Source organism: Alternaria postmessia, assembly GCF_024291825.1.
Source record: "Alternaria postmessia strain BMP 2775 chromosome Unknown scaffold_6, whole genome shotgun sequence".
NCBI lineage: Eukaryota > Fungi > Ascomycota > Dothideomycetes > Pleosporales > Pleosporaceae > Alternaria > Alternaria postmessia.
This window is the reverse complement of record NW_026260079.1, coordinates 87290-106147: the sequence shown is the minus strand read 5'-3', so window position 1 is coordinate 106147 and position 18858 is coordinate 87290. Positions and strand designations below refer to the sequence as shown.

The 18858-nt window shown below is 51.2% G+C and overlaps 9 protein-coding genes across 9 annotated transcripts; 7 read left to right on the top strand and 2 right to left on the bottom strand.

Moving 5' to 3' along the window:
• Positions 1-499: 499 nt before the first annotated feature.
• J4E82_001550 (uncharacterized protein) lies at positions 500-4215 on the bottom strand (the record flags this gene model as incomplete). The annotated part of the gene is made up of 2 exons (XM_051727860.1): positions 500-4027; positions 4102-4215. 2 exons carry the CDS (start codon positions 4213-4215, stop codon positions 500-502), a joined length of 3642 nt encoding a protein of 1213 aa, XP_051592215.1.
• Positions 4216-4997: 782 nt separating this feature from the next.
• On the top strand, positions 4998-6049 carry J4E82_001549 (uncharacterized protein; the record flags this gene model as incomplete). Its single annotated transcript, XM_051727859.1, has 2 exons — positions 4998-5906; positions 5954-6049. The coding sequence occupies 2 exons, from the start codon at positions 4998-5000 to the stop codon at positions 6047-6049; spliced, it is 1005 nt and encodes a 334-aa protein (XP_051592214.1).
• A 626-nt stretch (positions 6050-6675) lies between these two features.
• Positions 6676-7469, top strand: J4E82_001548 (uncharacterized protein; the record flags this gene model as incomplete). The annotated part of the gene is made up of 2 exons (XM_051727858.1): positions 6676-6917; positions 6974-7469. 2 exons carry the CDS (start codon positions 6676-6678, stop codon positions 7467-7469), a joined length of 738 nt encoding a protein of 245 aa, XP_051592213.1.
• Positions 7470-7903: 434 nt separating this feature from the next.
• Positions 7904-9187, top strand: J4E82_001547 (uncharacterized protein; the record flags this gene model as incomplete). The annotated part of the gene is made up of 1 exon (XM_051727857.1): positions 7904-9187. The coding sequence occupies one exon, from the start codon at positions 7904-7906 to the stop codon at positions 9185-9187; it is 1284 nt and encodes a 427-aa protein (XP_051592212.1).
• Positions 9188-9903: 716 nt separating this feature from the next.
• On the top strand, positions 9904-11961 carry J4E82_001546 (uncharacterized protein; the record flags this gene model as incomplete). The annotated part of the gene is made up of 4 exons (XM_051727856.1): positions 9904-9997; positions 10062-10606; positions 10659-11055; positions 11117-11961. 4 exons carry the CDS (start codon positions 9904-9906, stop codon positions 11959-11961), a joined length of 1881 nt encoding a protein of 626 aa, XP_051592211.1.
• A 1537-nt stretch (positions 11962-13498) lies between these two features.
• J4E82_001545 (uncharacterized protein) lies at positions 13499-14205 on the top strand (the record flags this gene model as incomplete). The annotated part of the gene is made up of 2 exons (XM_051727855.1): positions 13499-13900; positions 13990-14205. 2 exons carry the CDS (start codon positions 13499-13501, stop codon positions 14203-14205), a joined length of 618 nt encoding a protein of 205 aa, XP_051592210.1.
• Positions 14206-15604: 1399 nt separating this feature from the next.
• On the top strand, positions 15605-16633 carry J4E82_001544 (uncharacterized protein; the record flags this gene model as incomplete). Its single annotated transcript, XM_051727854.1, has 1 exon — positions 15605-16633. The coding sequence occupies one exon, from the start codon at positions 15605-15607 to the stop codon at positions 16631-16633; it is 1029 nt and encodes a 342-aa protein (XP_051592209.1).
• Positions 16634-16834: 201 nt separating this feature from the next.
• On the bottom strand, positions 16835-17416 carry J4E82_001543 (uncharacterized protein; the record flags this gene model as incomplete). The annotated part of the gene is made up of 2 exons (XM_051727853.1): positions 16835-17101; positions 17165-17416. The coding sequence occupies 2 exons, from the start codon at positions 17414-17416 to the stop codon at positions 16835-16837; spliced, it is 519 nt and encodes a 172-aa protein (XP_051592208.1).
• A 657-nt stretch (positions 17417-18073) lies between these two features.
• J4E82_001542 (uncharacterized protein) lies at positions 18074-18811 on the top strand (the record flags this gene model as incomplete). The annotated part of the gene is made up of 1 exon (XM_051727852.1): positions 18074-18811. The coding sequence occupies one exon, from the start codon at positions 18074-18076 to the stop codon at positions 18809-18811; it is 738 nt and encodes a 245-aa protein (XP_051592207.1).
• Positions 18812-18858: the final 47 nt, after the last annotated feature.

The following is an 18858-nucleotide window of genomic DNA, read 5'->3' as shown; positions in this document are numbered from 1 at the left end:
TGCAATGTCCCTGAATATATACTGCACCGTTAAGACACTCGCTACATTATCTGCTGGTAGAAGCACAACACGAAACCAGGGCGTAAGACATGCACCCTCTAGTAGGCTGATGTCACCATACCAGATTGAACGTCCTGTGGGAAGCATCGCAGTATTGGATTCTTCCGATTATCTATTACATGCATCTTTCATATCTTGTACATGGTTGGATTTGGTCGCCTTAGAAAACCTTCGGTCTGACTAGGACCGTCTCCCATAACACAGGTGACCCACAACTACAGAACTCCAACCGTCAGTGTACACATTTCTAGGAAAATGGCTTAGACCACCAACATTGAACTCCATACTCTATACAAGCATCGTAGTATTACAGCTCATAAGCACTCATGCTAACGTTTCATCACAGTTCAATCCTTTGAAACCGTGAGTAAAGCGCGCAGAGACCTAGAGCACTTGTCAGCATACATGCAACAAGATCAGAGTGTCCAAGCGCATTCCACTAACTCGTAGAAGCCTCATCGACAACTCTATCCGATTGCCGTATGATGCCTGTGAAACGCCCTGTACCACCAGCGAGAAGACCGTCGAACTCGACAGCCTGCGCAGCTTCAGTATCATCCCAGCCGGTACTCAAATTCCAACCCGCATTGAGCGCAGCAAGCTCGGAAGGCTCAATCTCCTGCACAATCTCTCCCAAATAAGCCCACTTGTTACTTAGCATAGCGGGAGACAGAGCGATTGCTCGCTTGTTGAATGCTGGGTTGCGCAACATGGCTGCAATATTACGAGGATCGATGTCAGGTTGATCAAACGACGCGTGAGTAAGCTTTGCATAGCCACAAGAAACAAACTCGATCGATCGCAGTGAGGTGATACGATCGCTGTCGGCTTTGGAATGATCTGACTCAAAGTCAGAGAGATTAGTGCCGGGTGAGATCTGATCAATAATGTCCATCCAAGAGCCTTCACGGGGCTGTGCCTTGAGTATCGACTGTGGATTCCCAGCAGTGTGTCCGCTCGCTGGCGCGGCAACAGGTGGAGGCTGAGCCTGGCCTGTAGCAATCTGAGTCTGTAATTGATGGATCTGAGTAGCCAACTGGGCAACATTCGCAAAGTGCTGAGCAAATGTCCCAGGATGTTGGTGTTGTACCTGCGGTTGTGTCGGGGCCTGAGCCTGACCTTGAACCTGACCTTGATGGTGATGCTGATGTCCTTGATTGTTTTGGATCTGTCCAATTTGCTGCTGCAATTGATTTTGTAAAGCAGCAATGTTGTTGTTGTGTTGGATGCCAGCTGCGTTGGCCTGTAGATGCTGAAGTTGCATCTGGAGCATCTGGAAATAAGCATGTAAGAACTGCGGTTGATTTGGCATCAATTGCGGACCATGAGCACCAACAGCACCCAACAATGCGCCCACTCCAGGTGGCGGCATTATGTTCTGAAGTGCTGCTGCCTGATGAGCTACATTGTTTGGGTTGACATTCGGTGGGCGCAACACAGCCGTAAGTGATACGGAATCCAGTACCAAATTTTGCAGCTTATGGCGATCATGTAACTTAACGAATTGCAACAAAGCTGATGGTGTAATCCAACAGTTGTGCAAGACTAGCTGCTCGACATGAGGGAGTCGTAGCAAACATTCTTCCAAGCAAGCGGCGTCGGTTGAAACCAGCCCTGTAGGGTGGAAAGAAGAAGGTTGTGCACGAACTCGCAGATCCACAACGGGAGCAGGGAACAACAACTTATTCCTTGCGTGAAGTCCTTCGGCATGCTCACCTCCAGTGACGAAACCGACTTTCAAATGACGAATATTCGACCGACAACTAATATGATCATGTAGAAGGTCGAAAAGCACACCGATGCTTTGGGTTGGATTGGTCTTTGGCGTGTCCACGAAGCCAGCCTCGTCTTTCTCCACTGTTCGCCAGCCTGGTATTAGCATGAGAGTGACATTACGAAGATTGGGCAGTGCGTCCCAGAAGTCCGGACGATTTAGCATTGGCAGATAACGATCAGAGAGTCCTGAAACGTTGAAAGTGTGTACTGGCTGGAATGTAATCGGATTGTCGATGACAGAGAGCAAATACGAGGACATGAAGGCCCGCTGTGCCCACTCAGTCTCTAACAACCATTCCCTCTGTGCTGTGGTAAGGTTGGCAGGTATGACAGGGTTCACAAGCTGCGCCCCTTCCGATGGCAATTTGGTCGACGAAAATAGAATGCCTGTGCCTGAAGGTGACGGTGTTGACACAAACTGGTCCAGGACATATGGGTCATCAAAGCTAGGGGGAACAGGGATGTTAGCAGCATCAAAAGGAACTGCTGCGCGTAAAAGCTGAGGATCCAGATAGGGCATTTGCGGTTGCACGTCTGCTAGCTTGTTGGCTTCTTTCAGCTTGGAAAGAGCGGGTTGTCCGTCAATCCTGTACAACATAGCCAGCTTGACTTCGCTGGCATCGTTCTGATGACATGCTTCAATGTGTTTCCAAAGTTCCTGCTGAGCTTGCGCTCTGCGATCTGGAACAGCTTTGGTTGTGCCAAAGACTTGGGGAGGTCTATGCAACACACGTGCCCGAATGGATCTGTCCGGGCCGTTTAGCCACCCCAGGCCACTGTCAAGGGACAATGCTAGTTCTTTGACTTTGGTGAGCTCGGAGAATGCTGTCTTCATTCGTGGTGTTTCGTCAGCGGCAGTCTCAAGGCCGGCGACAGCAGCAAAGCGGCGATATTGTTCGTAAGGCCAATCGTAACTTCCCCAAAAGCTCGTCTTTCTCTCTGTGAGTGACTTGACGGGCGGCATGGAGAGTGAGTCCTCACTGACTTCGAAACTCATACCAAACTTCCTGATGTGTCCACCAAAGCCGCGGAAAACATCAAGGCCATGGCCATTATACACTTCGTCTCCGTTTGCATTTTTCCACGAATAGCTAGGCTTATCTATTCTTGCTCGCTTTTTGCCCTTGAGGTCAGGCTTTGTTTCTTGTCCCAGCATACCGTATATCTCGGTGTTGAAGGGAACGACGACTGTCTGGAAGATGACCTGCGAGACATATCGGTTCAGCTCGCGGCTTACAAGCCGCAGTGCTTTGATGTCGTCACGGTCAAGGTGCTCCGCGATGAGCTCCACTAGTTCCACAGGCAGTTTCCATTCGGGGCGATAAATTGGGGCATCAGGAAGAAGGTCCTGCGACCCTTTATCTGGCTGAGCCTTTGCTGCCTTTGCTGCTTTCTTACCACTCTTTTTGGATGAACGAGGCTTTGATTTCAAGTCGGATGCAGGTTGTTTATTCTGAGGTTGTCTATTCTGGTCTAGTAAGAAATATTTGGCGGGTAGTTTTGCTGAGCTGCGGCATTCGGGCCAGATGTCGTTCGCGTTGGGATTTGGGCTGACACTGTTGTACAGCATGACGGCAGTGGCACCCTTGCATTGCAAGGAGTGTGTAACATCCATCTCGTCGACACCCTCGTATTTGTCGAGTGATCGCTTCCGAGCATTGAGTTCCGTAAGGCCGCGATACACGTGGTAGGGCGCAGGTAGATCTGTTCGAGGTCTTCTCCTGACAAAGTGCATGCCTGATGAGGTGGTTCGCGCGTTTTCGAAGTCGTGGTCTTCAGGGTGATTGCGCGACGAGTGAAGACGGGGAACAGTTGCAGGATGGTCAAAATCCTCCTCTCCCAACGAGTCCGAATCGTCTTCACCGAACCAATTGTACTGTAACGCGAAAGCAAGATCTCGTTCGTACGAATCGGCTGAATTTGAATCTTGGCCGTCTTGTGTTTGGGCTGTAGCAGTCTGTGATGTAGAAGCCCAGGGCGAGTTTCTATCGGTCGCCCCCGGTCCACGCCGAAAGTTCTCTCTGTGTATGCGGTCGCGTGGGGACAAGGGTCGGGAAGGTGTCAACGGGGTTGAAGATGTCGCCTCTTCGGGTGCAAAGAAGGAATGAGTGGTAGGCTGGAAAGGGTTCGATGAGGTAGTCGCGGCTGCTGGACGTGGAGAGGGCGTGGGACTAGCAAAGATGGATGCAGGCTATTGCATGTGAGCATTCAGACAGGAGCAAGGGGACGTGTGATAGCGGCGGCTGCAGGTGAAGTTTGACGTACCTGACTTGACGCGTTTGCTTCAGGCAGAGGACGCACTCCGTTTGTGGAGCGCAACTGTCTTCTCGACGGTTCCCTTTGTTCGGAAACCTTGCGCGCTCTGCCATTGTTTGCCATAATGTTGCGATCTGTTCTGTCGAGCCTTGGTTGATACAGGATATCGCATCAGTTCAGATGGGCGCTGGAGAGTACGCGGAACAGCGGCAACACAACGCAACACCCATCAAAATGTGACGTGACGCTGTCATGTATCGGCGTGGATGTTTGAATGAATATCAGGGAGAGAAGGCACAGAGATCAGCACGCATGTCTGTGGTAGGCGGTGAGGTTTGGCATGCCTCAATCACAAGCTCGAACCCGCCAGGTTGTTTGCGCTGGAGCCGCAAAGCAAACACGCCCCGCTTAGACCCTGCACGATGTCATCCCACTCTGCGAACCATCCCCAGATCTCCGCATCTGCGCCCCAGCCGCATGTGAAAACGCCCCCCTAACACCGACATCGTCTTAGCAATTGCATCTCCAGTACCCATACTGCCGGTAGTAATTTCAGCATGACATCAAGTTTCCGCGACGATCAAGGTCATATCTTACTTTCACTGTGCATCTCTGTGAGCATGGACTGGAGCGCACACCGCGATATTTGTTCGCGGAACAGCCCTATGACCCCACTGCGAAGCAGCCGTGCCTAAGAATGCTCATCCGAAAGTAATGTTCTGGAATGTGTCGAAAGATCAGGCGTCCTTCGACAGCCTCACAGACCATGTGCGGACCGCGGAAATCCGCTCCGCAAGGCTGCAACATAAACAATCTGCCACCGCTAGATATACGTACCTCAGAGCCCCAACACTCAACGTTGTAACAAAATCCCAAGCACATGATCACGGTCCGTTGAAACAACAATGTCTGTCACTCCTCACTCACCATTTCTGGCTCTTCCGCGCGAGTTGCGTGACGAGATCCTTGGCTACCTTATTCTACCCCAATACGTTTACACATCAACCTCGACCAAGGATACACAGAATCTGTACAAATCACGCCAAAGCGCCATTGACACTTACCTCGATACGCGTATCTATCTGCCTTCTCGTCCGCCTGCGAACATCTTGGCCACTTGTCGGCAGCTGCGAGAAGAGTGCCTGGAACACCGTCTTGATCCAACAATATCTGTAGCACTCTCAACCCCCGAGAATCGACCCCTCAGCAACATCCTAGCTGAACGATTAGGGACCGAATTTGCTGAGGAAGCAGAGCGTGCCTGCGATGATGGCACCCCGCGAATCACGCTGGAGATTCAGAGACAACTACGTGGGGCTCATGGTTACTATATTCCGACACGCGACGAAGTTTCGCCTCGGTTTTTGGCACTACTCCCAATAATGGAGAGGAACAAGAAGCTGAGATTGACCCTGTGGCCCGGTTACGACTGGTGGAACGGTGGCCCACCCGTCTTCATCGACAAGCGTGGAAATGCTCGAATCAACCCTGGTGAGGCAGCGAAGCCTAACGCTGCCTCGGTTGCCATTAGTCGAATGCTTCAGCACTTCCCCCATGTCGAAGAACTCAGTGTAGATGTGCTTATGCAGGCATCTGACGGCGGCAGATGGGACTTACCGGACAAGAAATGGGAGAATATTCAATCATGGCTGGACGCACCGATCATGCCTAACACGGAACAGACAGTGAAGAAGGTGACCAGGAAGCTCACTGGTTTCTGGAAAGCATCAGATCCAGAGTCCTTTTACGTACAACAGGAAATCCGTCAATCGGGCAATACCTGGAAGGTCGACCGGAAGGGTGATATGGGCACTGTGAGTAGCCCAAGTTACATTTGTTCGCTCGTCTCTAACACTTGCAGCCCACAATGAAATCCTTTTGCGATACCGGCAATGAAGGCGACATGGAATTCCTTCGATCGCTCGTAGTAGAGGAGTCTTTCGTCCGTACCGACTAGAGACTGCCCGGCTGACGTCAGGTCGAGATCCCACGCATGAGCGCCGGAAAATTATTGTGGCCTCATTTCCTTAGTCCCACCGACGTTTATATTGGCTTCATCAAGCATCGGCGAAATGTTTCAGGCGCATGGCATGACTTGTGGAGAACCCTGACTTGCCGGGCAGGGATCCATCGCCTCGGAACATAACCGTCGCAACGCAGAATCGATGCACATCACCAACAAGGCCATATGTGAAGATCTCATAGCTGATCGGTTTCTGGGGTTCTTCCGCCGGTTATATTATCGCTAGTATGCTGTCAAATCCACCAATCTTCCAGGTAGCCCTCACACCTTACTCGGGTGATCGACAAGTACGCGGCCTGACCATGGGACACCCTGGAGAGGAGTAACGGCTCCTTTCGGAATAGTCGCTTGACATGTACATACCTTCGAAACAACGGAGGTAGACTACCATTACAGATACTCCGTGGGCACGTTCTCCTCTTTTTATCTCCTTGGCTCGTATGTATGTTTGGCGTTGTACTTAAGCATGATCGAAGCCTACCTAAATATCCAACTTTGAATCTAACATCCATATCGACCACTACACTCCTTACATCTTACTTCTTCTACCACATTTCAATATGAAGTTCAGCGCACTCCTTATCGCCAGCACGGCATCGCTTGCCCTCGCTGTACCTACCGCTACCATCCAGAAGCGTGCGGACTACTGCGGACAATGGGACAGCACCGTAACCGGTGACTACACCGTTTACAACAACCTTTGGGGCCAAGCCGATGCCACCTCTGGTTCTCAATGCACCGGCGTTGACGGCCTCAGCGGCAGGTCCCTCAAGTGGCACACATCGTGGTCCTGGACTGGCGGGTATGTCCTTTTCTCACTCTGCTATTAATTCCAACACTGACAAAATCCGCTTCTAGTCCTGGACACGTCAAGTCCTACGCCAACGTCGTCACCAAGATCACCCAGAAGGCAGTCTCTTCCATCAAGTCTCTCCCCTCCGTCTGGAAGTGGACCTACGCAGGCGATGACCTTGTCGCAAACGTCTCCTACGACCTCTTCACCTCTTCAAAGGTCGACGGCTCCCCAGAGTACGAGATCATGATCTGGGTTGGTGCCCTTGGTGGTGCTGGTCCCATTTCCGCTACGGGAAGCCCCATTGCTACCGTCAACCTTGCTGGCAACACCTGGAAATTGTACAACGGAAAGAACGGACAGATGAACGTCTTCAGCTTCGTTGCAGAGAAGCAGGTCAACAACTTTAATGGCGACTTGATGACATTCGTTAAGGAAATCACGAGCAAGCATGGTCTGCCTAGCAGCCAGATCTTGACTAGTGTCGGTGCTGGAACTGAGCCTTTCTCTGGTAACAAGGCGAAGCTCACTGTTACTGAGTACAGCCTGAGCCAGAGCTAAATGCGTTGTCATCTCTGAGCGTGACTGAAAATCAAGTAGTTGTGGAGGGACTACTTCTTTGTACATATCTTTCCTCCTTTATTCTGCACATACATTCAATGCTGCATATATTTACTGCAATGCATATTTGGGCTTCAGCTCCTCATGCTATCGCGATTGTGAAACTCGCTCGATTGAAGTCGTGGTTCGCTCTTCCGCCTCGCTCCGAAGGGCCGACGTTCCTGCTCCATGTTACACAAGGCAACCGCAGTTCGTATTGCCCGATCCTAGGCACATTTCAGCTGCATCATTGGAGGCCTGACGGATAAGCTTCAACAAGCCTTAACTAAGCTCTTAAGCCAAGCAGCAGGTGGGTATGAACAATGTATTTCGACCCTAATCATCGGCCTTACTGACTGAAACAACACTGACCCACATAACGAGGCGGCAAGGAGATGGCACCTAAGATAGCGATTATCGGTGCAGGTCCCGGCGGCTGCATACTCGCACGGCTGCTACTCACCCAGTGCGACTGCAGGACCATCATCTTCGAAGCCGAAAGCTCGATCAATTACCGTTCGCAAGGTGGTACCTTGGACTTGCGCGCCGATACAGGCCTCGCTGCAATTAGGATGGCAGGCCTGTGGGACGAGTTCCAGAAGTACGCCCGTTACGATGGCGAGAGTTTGCTGGTCACCGATAAACATCTTACAACGTGGTTGAGAAGAGGTGGCCGGAAGACGGAAGATGTAAAAGGAGGTTCAGGTGATGCACCGGAGATTGATCGTACGGATCTGAGGAAAATGCTGATGGAGAGCCTACCTCCTAACACAGTTCGTTGGGGATACAAGCTGTCGCGTGTTGAAGAGTGCAGCACGGGACTAAGGTTAATATTTGCGAACGGAGATGTGTTGGATGGTTTCGACCTGATCGTGGGTTGTGACGGCGCATTCAGCAAGACTCGCAATCTATTGACGTCGGAGAAGCCTCATTACTCCGGTCTAGGTGGTTGGACAATGTTCATCGCCAATGCCGAGCACACAGCACCAGAAGTGTACAAACTTGTCAACAGAGGCAGCGTGTTCGCATACTCGGACGGCAAGACTCTAGCTATACAGCAGCTCTCCGATGAGTCAATCTACGTATCCTACTACGGCCAGCATCCAGAAGACTTCACTCAAACATGCGGTTTCGATGCCCAGAGCGACATCGAGTCAGCGAAAACAGTATTGAGGAAGTCATTGCACGACTGGCGACCGGAGCTTCTGGACGCCATCGAAAAAGCGACAACGGGAATCGTGTGGAGGAATCTCTACCAACTTCCCGTAGGATTCACCTGGCCGCACAGGCCAGGCGTCACGCTCTTAGGCGACGCAGCGCATGTCATGACTCCATTTGCAGGCATCGGTGTTAACACGGCTTTCAACGATGCTATGGTTCTCACCAAGCATATCGTAGCATACAGCTCGTCAACTTCGTCCAGTGAAGGAGTCGACCAGGTGAATGCTCTTGGCCAGTACGTCGAGAAATATGAGACGGAAATGTTCAAGCATGCACATGCGGCCCAGCGACGCACCGAGGGAGCGAAAAATGCTATGCTGTTCACGCCCGGTGCTCCGCGGACAAGTATTGAAACATGGGTTCTGTGGCAAGCGGGAGATCAAGTGCCTGTGTGGTGTCGACCGGTACTTGCGATAATTGTGTACGTGGGGTTTTGGGTATACAAGCTGTTCGTGTAAAGGTTGTTTGCACGAGGTGGAAGTGTTCTGGAAGTGTTCGCGGTGTTGCTTCGGAGCGGTTTGACAGCCTGTCGCGTAAGATAACATGCGGAGCTGTGTACTCCGACCTTTCGACGCCACTTTCGCTTCCGCTCTCAACCATGACTTATCTTGATCATACCTCGGTAGACACTGTTATTTACCGTTTTCGATCTACAAATGTACCTTCTCAATCTATCCAAGTCGACCCGCGAAGTATTGGGAAGCTTTTCTTACTACAGGGCAAGCTTATCCACTGCGGCCCATATTGACCAATAGGCACAGAGCACTCACGCATGTGCACCGGCGCCGTGCTGCATCTCTACTGTAGCCCAGCTGCTACAGCAAATCAGAAAAGCTGCAATTCTGCTGATGACGAATGACTACTGGGTTGCGTCCTCAACTTTCCTACATTGCGATGTTCGCCCCGCTACCGCGAATCCCACCATCCCGTGCCTACCCTACAAGCATGGCAGCATGCTGGCTCCACGAGCTGTGATTGGGATGCCGCTACTCAGGAACAGAAGTTCCTGCAGGCATGACGCAGTAAAAACATGCGAATACATGGGCATGGCTTACTTCGAGTCGGATAGCTCGAAAATGGCTCAACTTTCTTGAAGCTACAAAAAGGCCCAGAGAGCCGGTAAATTTGGGCTTGCAAGTTCGATCGGCGCTCTACTTAGCAGCTGTTTGTCAATATGAAGCTTCAGTATCTTTCTTTGCTGCCATTGGCATCAATTGCTAGCGCTAGCTGGTCGAAGAACCTCAACTACCGTTCGCCTTCAGAACACCGTTAGTAATGTCCCTGTATGAAGTGCGCGTGGGACATATACTGACTCCCTATACCCGCATTCAGACCCAGCTCTTGGTGTTTCCATTCACAAGGTGGTCAAAAGGAACGACCCAGCAAGCAGCTATGCCGCCTCTAGCCTGAGCTTTACCCATGGTGTCGCCTCAGGTGACCCATACCCTAACAGCGTCATCCTCTGGACCCGTGTCGCTCCTCAAAGCGATAACTCGCAATCCAACCTTACGGTCACAGGGTACGCGCCTCTATTCGACCATGACAATGAGAAGTACGTCAAAATCTCCAAAGCACCGGTGTGCGTCGAGTACAAGGTCTACGACAACAAGAACGGTTCCACGGTTGTCGACTCCGGAAAGGTCTTCACCAGCTCTGACGTAGATTTTACCGTCAAGGTCGAAGCCAAGAACTTGAAGGCGTACAGCACGTACTACTACCAGTTCAATGTCTGTGGTTCGGAGAACAAGAGTCCTCTTGGACGCACGAAGACTACACCAAATGCCGACGACGATATCACCGATGTCAGTCTTGCGGTGTACAGTTGCGCAAACTATCCATTTGGTTTCTTCAACGCTTATGGAAATGTTGCCCGCAAGGTAAGTCAAAATGGCAATGATGCTACATACGTTGAGCTGAGTTCAGGACTAGGACTCTGTCGATTACGTTATCCATCTTGGTGACTACATCTATGAGTACAAGAATGGAGATTACGGGTGGGGCAACTCGATCGACCGTATTCCCCAGCCAGACCACGAGATCTTCACTCTTTACGACTATCGAAGGAGGCTCGCTACATACCGAACTGATCTTGACCTGCTCGCTAGCCACGAGCAGTTTCCGTGGATTCCTGTTTGGGACGATCACGAGGTTGCTGATAATACTTACCGCGACGGCATGTCTGAACTCAACAATACCGAAGACTCCTTCCTCCGCGACGGCGGTGTATCTGTTGACCAGCGCAAGATGAATGCGGTTCGAGCCTACTATGAATGGATGCCAATTCGCCAAGTCGACATGGACGACAATCTCCGCATCTGGCGTTCTTGTAAGTGTCCCTGTACGAACTGGATGTGAGACATGCACTGACTTCGTACACCCATATTTAGTCTCCATTGGCAAACTTGTCGATCTCATGATGCTTGACACCCGTCAATACGACCGTTCCATCACTGATCTTTACTGGAACACAGACTACGTGCACGACATCTCTAACGATGCGGGCCGTTCCTTAATGGGTTCTCGTCAAGAAAACTGGTTTTACCGCAGTCTTTCTGAGTCTGCCGAACGCGGCGCAACATGGCGTATGGTAGGCTCTCAGATTGTCTTCTCGCGCGTCAATCAATCCGCTGCGTATGGAGAAGAAAACCCCCTGAACTACGATGCATGGGATGGGTACCAAGCAAATAAGAACCGTACTCTCAACCACTTGTACAGCAACAACATCAACAACAACATCTTTCTTGCCGGCGACAGCCACGCATCCTGGGTCAGCGACCTCGTCTGGCTCGACGAAAAGAACTACAGCTCTGCGACCGGCGCAGGTAGTATTGGTGTCGAATTCGCTGGCTCAGCCGTCACGTCTCCTTGCCCTTACGGCGCCAACATTACTCTCGCAACCGCCAACAACTACTCTTCTATCATCCAGTCTGCCAACGCTGAACTTCAGTGGCAGGATCTATACTACCGTGGTTACTTCGAGTTGCATTTCTCCCACGAAGAACTCACAGCGAATTTCTTCGGTATGCCAACTGTCGTAACGAGGAATGGCTGGGAGATTCCTATTGCGAACTTCACGGTCAAAAGTGGCGAGAACAGGTTACAGAGACCTGTTGCGGGTGGTGTTGTGGAGAGTGGAAGCTTGAAGGGGGGAAAGACTGTGCAGACCAATCTGACAATTGATACTAACAACGGGACATGGTTCGTCAGTCACGCGGATTTGGAAGTGTTGTAGAAGGGGCAAAGAATCCACAGAAAAAAATTGTCCACGTAGCAGAATCGCATTATATTCCAAGGGTTTTTCATGATTGAGGAATTGCTTGATGCTTGGCCGGATGACTCGGCTTATTCGCCCAGCATCCCTAAGCCTGAGCTTCCGCAATCCACATCATGCGTGACGAAAAGACACTCTAAAACGAGAAAACATCGCAAACAAAAAAGGCTCCCAAGCCTGAAGTGTACCGCATAACCGACACACATACGCAGAATCTGTTCGCCGAAGTGTTTTGACTTTCAGCAGCGCAAGCACTGAAATGATAAACAGCCTGGGCAGTCTTGTCGCTAGTCTTCCGAACCCCGGGTTAACAACTCGGTAGCGCGCGGAAAGAAGGGTGAAGGGTGAAAAAGGCGGAGAAGAAGCCGCTGTTCTGGGATCTTGGCAGGTGCCCGACTGGTGATGTCATTCCATCTGTTTCAAGCCAACGGGCCTTCTCCATCCCCAACATCACATCAAAGTCTAACGGGTCACGAAGCGCATTCAATAGCGTCGTGAACTTCGATTGTAAGCAGACTCAGATGCATGACCCTGAGCAGATCAGGAGATGAGCGGCGTTCCTCCAGGATTCCCACATCACTGCAGCCAAGAATACCCAAGAAAGTTCACTAAACTTTTCCGCTGCGGGCAGTAACGCGAACATCAATCGAGACCCCGCGATCTATTTCGACGTTTTGAGGTACCGATAGCGCCTGACAAGTTAGGTTAGGCCCGCATCGAGACCGGTATATGATGGCGCCTTGGGCACGGCGTCCCTTTGTGTCGTGCACAGCCACGCGGATATGTGGATCATGGCTTGAAAAGGAAGTCTTGGTGAAAGATTAAGCCTGATTGAGAGCTGGGGTAGGACTACGGATCTTGCTCTACCCGCACCAAGATAGCTAGGCGATATCTTGGGGGCGATCACAGGCTTGATCGATGCAAGCTCGCCTTACAAAAGTATGGAAAACTCCGTTACCAAGACAGTGGACGGTGGATTTTACGGCACGATTGAGCGTTGCGATCATTGGACGTGCACACTAGATTTCGATGCGCCTCCACTCTTGTTGGTCGGAATCACATAGCGGATTGCTTCCACATCAGGCCTCACCGTTTTCGTCTAGGCATGTTGTCAGCAAATCGAAAATACCAAGACCACTACCTACACTGTTGGTCACGCTTTCCGTATCCTTTTCGAGCTCGGCCATGGCGGAGATTATCTCAAATACATGCTGCTGGCTTGGCAAAACCTACCGTCAGGACTTCACCAAGACACCAGCATGCATCTCCAAGAGTGTACCACCGAGTGAGGGGCACTTTGTGCCGTCCACCGATGTCATCGGACCATGTCAAAGGGGAAATGAAGCTGTGCTTTGAGTGAGAAGTGGAGAGCCGTAAACGTATAAAGCACAGCACGAAATGGCCTCAAGTGTTCTCCATCAGCAACTCACATCTCCTCCACTACATCCAAAACCTGCAAAGCTACCATACAACCCTTCAAATTCAAACACCATCCACAATGCATTTCACCACTCCCGCCCTTCTCGCTCTCATCTCGACCCCCCTTGCTTTTGCCGCTCCCTCAGGTAGCAAGAGCGACTACAAGAGCGACTGCAAGAAGGATTGGGACACGAAATGGAACTCACACGACAACAGCTGGAAGAAGAACGAGAAGCTCTTTTACTTCGACGCAGAGTATGTCGTTAAGGCGACTCCGGACCAGGTCATCGCGACCACTGGCGCCCCTGCTCCCGGTCAGCCCGGTGCCAAGGGTCTTTTCAAATACGGCATCAACATCGCTGAGAACACCATCTGCTACAACATCACTCTGAGCGGTGTGACCGGAGAGTATGCGTCGCCTGCGCTTACCGCGACGCACATCCACGAGGCTGCCAAGGGCAAAGCTGGCCCACCGAGGCTCGTAAGTACAATCCCCTTTCTCTCCCTTATCTTCGGGTTCCTTGCATGCACCACAATGGTTAAGACAACTACTAATATACCATCACCCAGGCCTTCCCGAACCCCTCTGGTCCAGATGAGCGCCGCACCTCCGTTGGCTGCTTGAAGGGACCCTTCAAAGTTGGCGTTATCAACATGGCAACTGGAAAGGATCAGGCCGACGGGTTCCACGTGAAGCAGATCGTAGCAAACCCCAAGGGTTTCTTCACTGATTCACACACTGCACAGTTCTCCTCTGGTGCGGTTAGGGGTCAGCTTGGATACTAGTGCTTGTTATGATGCCGTGGCAGCGAAGACGAATGGTAATCAGGGGTATGCCTAGTACGTCGATAGTGTGTAATGTCTAAGAAATGAACATATTACTTCGTAGATCTAACACAACGTGGCTCTCTTGATAGTGGTTACCGGGACTGATGTAATGAAATGGTCTCGATACGTGGTGGCCGCAACAGTATACGATGGTCAACAAGTCACATTCGTTAACACAATATGTAGGCAGCAGCGTATTCAGAGCGATTTGTTGGTCTTGAAAAGACGTCACAAAGCCAAAAGGATAGGCTGCAAAGACTGAACATGGGAGAGGGCGACCCGAAACTCCGAAATATCAAAACCAAAATTAGACCGATTGATATTTCTGGGATGCGCGTATATACTTCGTTCAGGATTCACTGGTGTGGCTAAGATTTTGTGCTTGGTACTGGTGCTAGCCACCTCACCCTGCATGTAGACGCGTTTTGGCCATAGTTCCACTCTCCAATCAACTCGACTATCTCTTCATCTTATTCCGTCCCAACGATCTGCATCAGCTGTGTCTTCTCCTATGGTTGTTGGCGAGAACGCGGAAGTTGTAATTCGCCTAGGGTAGATAGAACAAAAATACGGCCCTGCGCTGGATATGGTCATGGTCGAGATGAATATTGGAAGACAATCTAGAACCAGTCACTGGGACTCCGAATTGCAGCGTTCCATCATGTCGAATATGATGTGCCTTTGGAGTGCATCTTACTAGGCATCAGACGAATCTAAGGGGATTAGCTCATTCGTACAAGAGCTCGGCCTGGGTTGTGCTGACATGTATGTGATCTCCATCCCTACCAGCAATTCATAATTTGAGACGGACATGCATCGTGCGTGCGGCGGACATGGTAGATGTCTGATGATGTGGCACCCGTAGATGAGGATGTCGATGTGGCTGTGTTGAGAGGTTGTTAGCAGCTGCGGCGTAAGGCGATCCGTTTCAGGTTGCCTCCTCAAGTCGTATTCGCAAGGCATCAATATTGGTTACCTTACCCTCAACTACATATTCCTCACTCGCGCATTCCTCCATCACCTTCCACTTGCACCAACACACATCGGTTCATATTGATTCATCGCGCGACCTTGCATCACGCATTTGCGCACGATCCCACTGTACGAACGAGCGAACAACGCGGCACCCTTCGGACTCTTCGTCTGACCGATCGACACGCCCCGCAATTAGCCATCCTCGTATGCGAAGGAAGGGCCACTGTTTCAGTATCGCGCAGTACCCGTAAGCCGACGTGTTTTCGTTGTGCAAGGGAAGTTGGACAGCGCCCTTGGCCTGCTGTTCTCCCTGGACAGTTTCCACTAGCGCGTATTGCACACCCGATCAAACGGTACCCCACACGTTACTACAAGCGTCGTCATGGCGTCCACGTTGACAAAGGCGAGCGCATTGTCACGATGGCAGGCAGGCCTTTCGGAATATGCTCTTGCTGGCTTGGAACTCAAAGGCTGGGTGACCCTACTGGCACTTTTACTCCCCCTACTGTCCCTTGTCGCTCTTAGCAAGTATCGTAAGATGCAATACCAAAGCAAGAAGCCGTTCCCATTCCTTGAGTTACCACAAGAACTTAGAGATATGGTGTATGAGCACTTCCTCGATGATCCTGCATACCCGCCACCAGCGCACAACGAACTCCAGCGCTCAACATTGGATTGGATGAGACCAGCACGCTGGTCATCTGCATCCACGTCTCCAGGAACGCGGCAAGAGAGTAAAACCATCCTTCTAGCAAACAAGCAAGTCTATGGAGAATACATGGACATGATCTGCAAGCGCAAGACCTTTCACCTCAGCGTCACCCCACAGACGTACAGGCCAGCTGCCGCCTCTCCATCATCATCTCCATTTTCCCCAACAAACTACACCCCAGTATGGGAGATTTCGCCCACTACCCTGTCCAAAGTTCAGAACTGCTCTCTCAAACTCGTCACCACATCTTCCATGCTCGGCGTCACCGACCCCCGCTCCATGACTTCCTCATCCTGGACCCTCGGCCGCCGCATGCGCGAACAACTCAAACACATGTCATCTGTCCAAACCTTCACTCTCGACGCCAAGGCCCTCGGTGATCCCCTCTGGAACCCACTCTGGATCTGGTACCACGCTTCTCAGTCGCTCAAGCTACTGGGCACGGATTTCTCGGACACGGTACCACGAGGCCCGCAGCTCACACAGATTACGTTTAGTTTGGACACTTGGAGTCCTGGGGAGAACTACCTGAAGAGGGATGAGAAGTATGGGGGACAATGGATGTGGTATTGTGCGAAGAATCATCTTGTGGGTGCTGACGTGGGAGCCGAGATGACTGTTAGAGAGTTTTGCGGAAAGTTATATCAAGAGTGCAGTATCTGTAGAGTAGATGACGAGGAGGATGGAACTGTGATTTGAAGACGGTTTGTCGACAAGCCGATCTTGGGGTTGAAACATATCGCGGAGCCGGTTCTCGAGAAGTCTGGTGGGAAAGCAGGCTTTTCTCTTGTACTATTATTTCTATTTTTTGTTTGTGGCAGCCTTTTTTGCGTATGAGATGCGCTCGATTCCATTCCTAATACAATCCTCTTATCGATTTAGTGAGAGAACCTCCCTTTCTTATTTCTTTTCCTCCAGCATTTCCTTCGCAGGTATTGTCGCAAACCGGCTCATGACCTCCATGTTCTTCTCCTTGCTCATCTTGTCATCTGTCTTACTTATCTCAGCCAGGATTTTGAAGTAATCGATGTAGAACGCCGGCGTGAACGTGTTGAAGAACTTGGCTTCTTCGTTTGTAGGATTTGAGAAAGTATGAGGTGCGCGGATAGGTACGGTAACATAATCTCCGACGTGGGCATCGTGTTGGGCGCCGTCGGGGGCGTGGAACTATCTCGAGTGTTAGTCTTTTGATCTAAGAAAAAAAGACAGGAAGGGTAGGTCAAGACGTACCCGCACCATTCCCTGTGTGACGAGGAATGTCTCGTCGTGCATCTCGTGCCAGTGTGCTGGTGGGCCAGCCGTGTTCGGAGGTAGCGTGAACTCTGCTGAGCCTATGCGGTTGTCTGTTCGTGATCCGTCTTCCATGATTCTGCAAGTGATATGTCCTAGTTTGAGTATCTCCCCCGACTTCGCAGAAACGAAGTTTATAGGACGGCGCGGCATCTTCATGCTTGCCATTGCTTGACGGGCTTCGTCGTCCATGATGGGCTGGGCAGTTCGGTAGCGTGAAATGGTAGGCTCGGGGTTGGCTGTCCTCTTTACTTGTTTACTTGGAAAGTTTGGATTCAAGTGTCTGATATTGGAGACTCTACTGCAGCTATATAGATACGTGTGGTGGGTAAAAAGGCGTAAGTATAAGCGCTGGACTTTACTACTGCGGAGAGCCGGCGGAAGCCACCAAAGCTTTCAGATTGCTCGGAGGTCCGCGACGTTAGATGCGTGCGGGGAAGCACCCTTCGACTAGAGCAAGACGGCATACATGCATAAGATAGGTCTCAATACATCAGCATACGAGACGATGTTGTATCATCTGGAGCTTGATGGAATGCTGCTGCTGCCGGGAGTGAATGCCCCGCACTTAGCTCAGGGTTAGCGCAGGGTCTCATTCCCCTCCCCTCTGAGCGGGCCTGAGCCTTCTCCACTTTCGGCAAGGGTCTGTCCTGCGCGCCCTTTGACTTACCTGCAGCGTACCTGCAGTGGCTGCCTACACCAATGAACAACGAGGCTAGCTGTTACGCGTCTCATCGCTGCCTGGTATCCAGCGTGTTCATTAAGACTGATAATCTCAGACCTGCCATCAAACACAAGCCAGCTTGTCTCGATCATCTGTGATTTACAATTGTCGCAACTACCACCAACATGACGCCAAAAAAGATGTTTACTGTTCTTGAGAACAACCCAGAAGTCATGAACTCCTTGGCTCAAAACCTCGGTCTGGACACGAATGCGCTCTCTTTCTACGATGTCTACTCACTTACTGATCCGGACATGCTGGCTTTCATCCCGCGACCAGCCATAGCACTACTCGTTATCATACCTCTGACGCCTACATGGGATGAGGCGCGAACGGTAGAAGACAGAGACAAATCTGAGTATGAGGGCAAGGGCGACACAGAACCCGTCATATGGTTCAAGCAAACTATAGGCAACGCTTGCGGAAGCATAGGCTTGGTGCACTGTCTCCTCAACAGCGAAGCTGCACAGCACATCCAGCCATCCTCGACCCTCGCTAAGATCCGCGATGATGCGCTACCAAAACCCATCTGGCAGCGGGCGAAATTGCTCGAAGACTCTGACGCATTTGAGAAGGCTCACGCAGACGCAGCAAAACTTGGAGACACAGAAGCACCTGTAGCAATAGAGGAGTATCATCTCGGTCAGCATTTCGTGGCGTTCGTCAAAGCAAAAGATGGCCACTTGTGGGAACTCGAAGGTGGTCGTATGGGTCCACTCGACCGAGGTGTGCTCAACGAGGATGAGGATGTGCTTAGTCCTGCGGCGCTGGAGAAGGGCATTGGACGTCTGATGAGGATCGAGTCTGAGAAAGGTGGCGACCTGAGGTTCTCTGCAATCGCGCTGGCTCCGGCGATGAAATGAAGAGTGGCACACCTGCCGACGCCCGAATGATGCGTTACACATGGGTT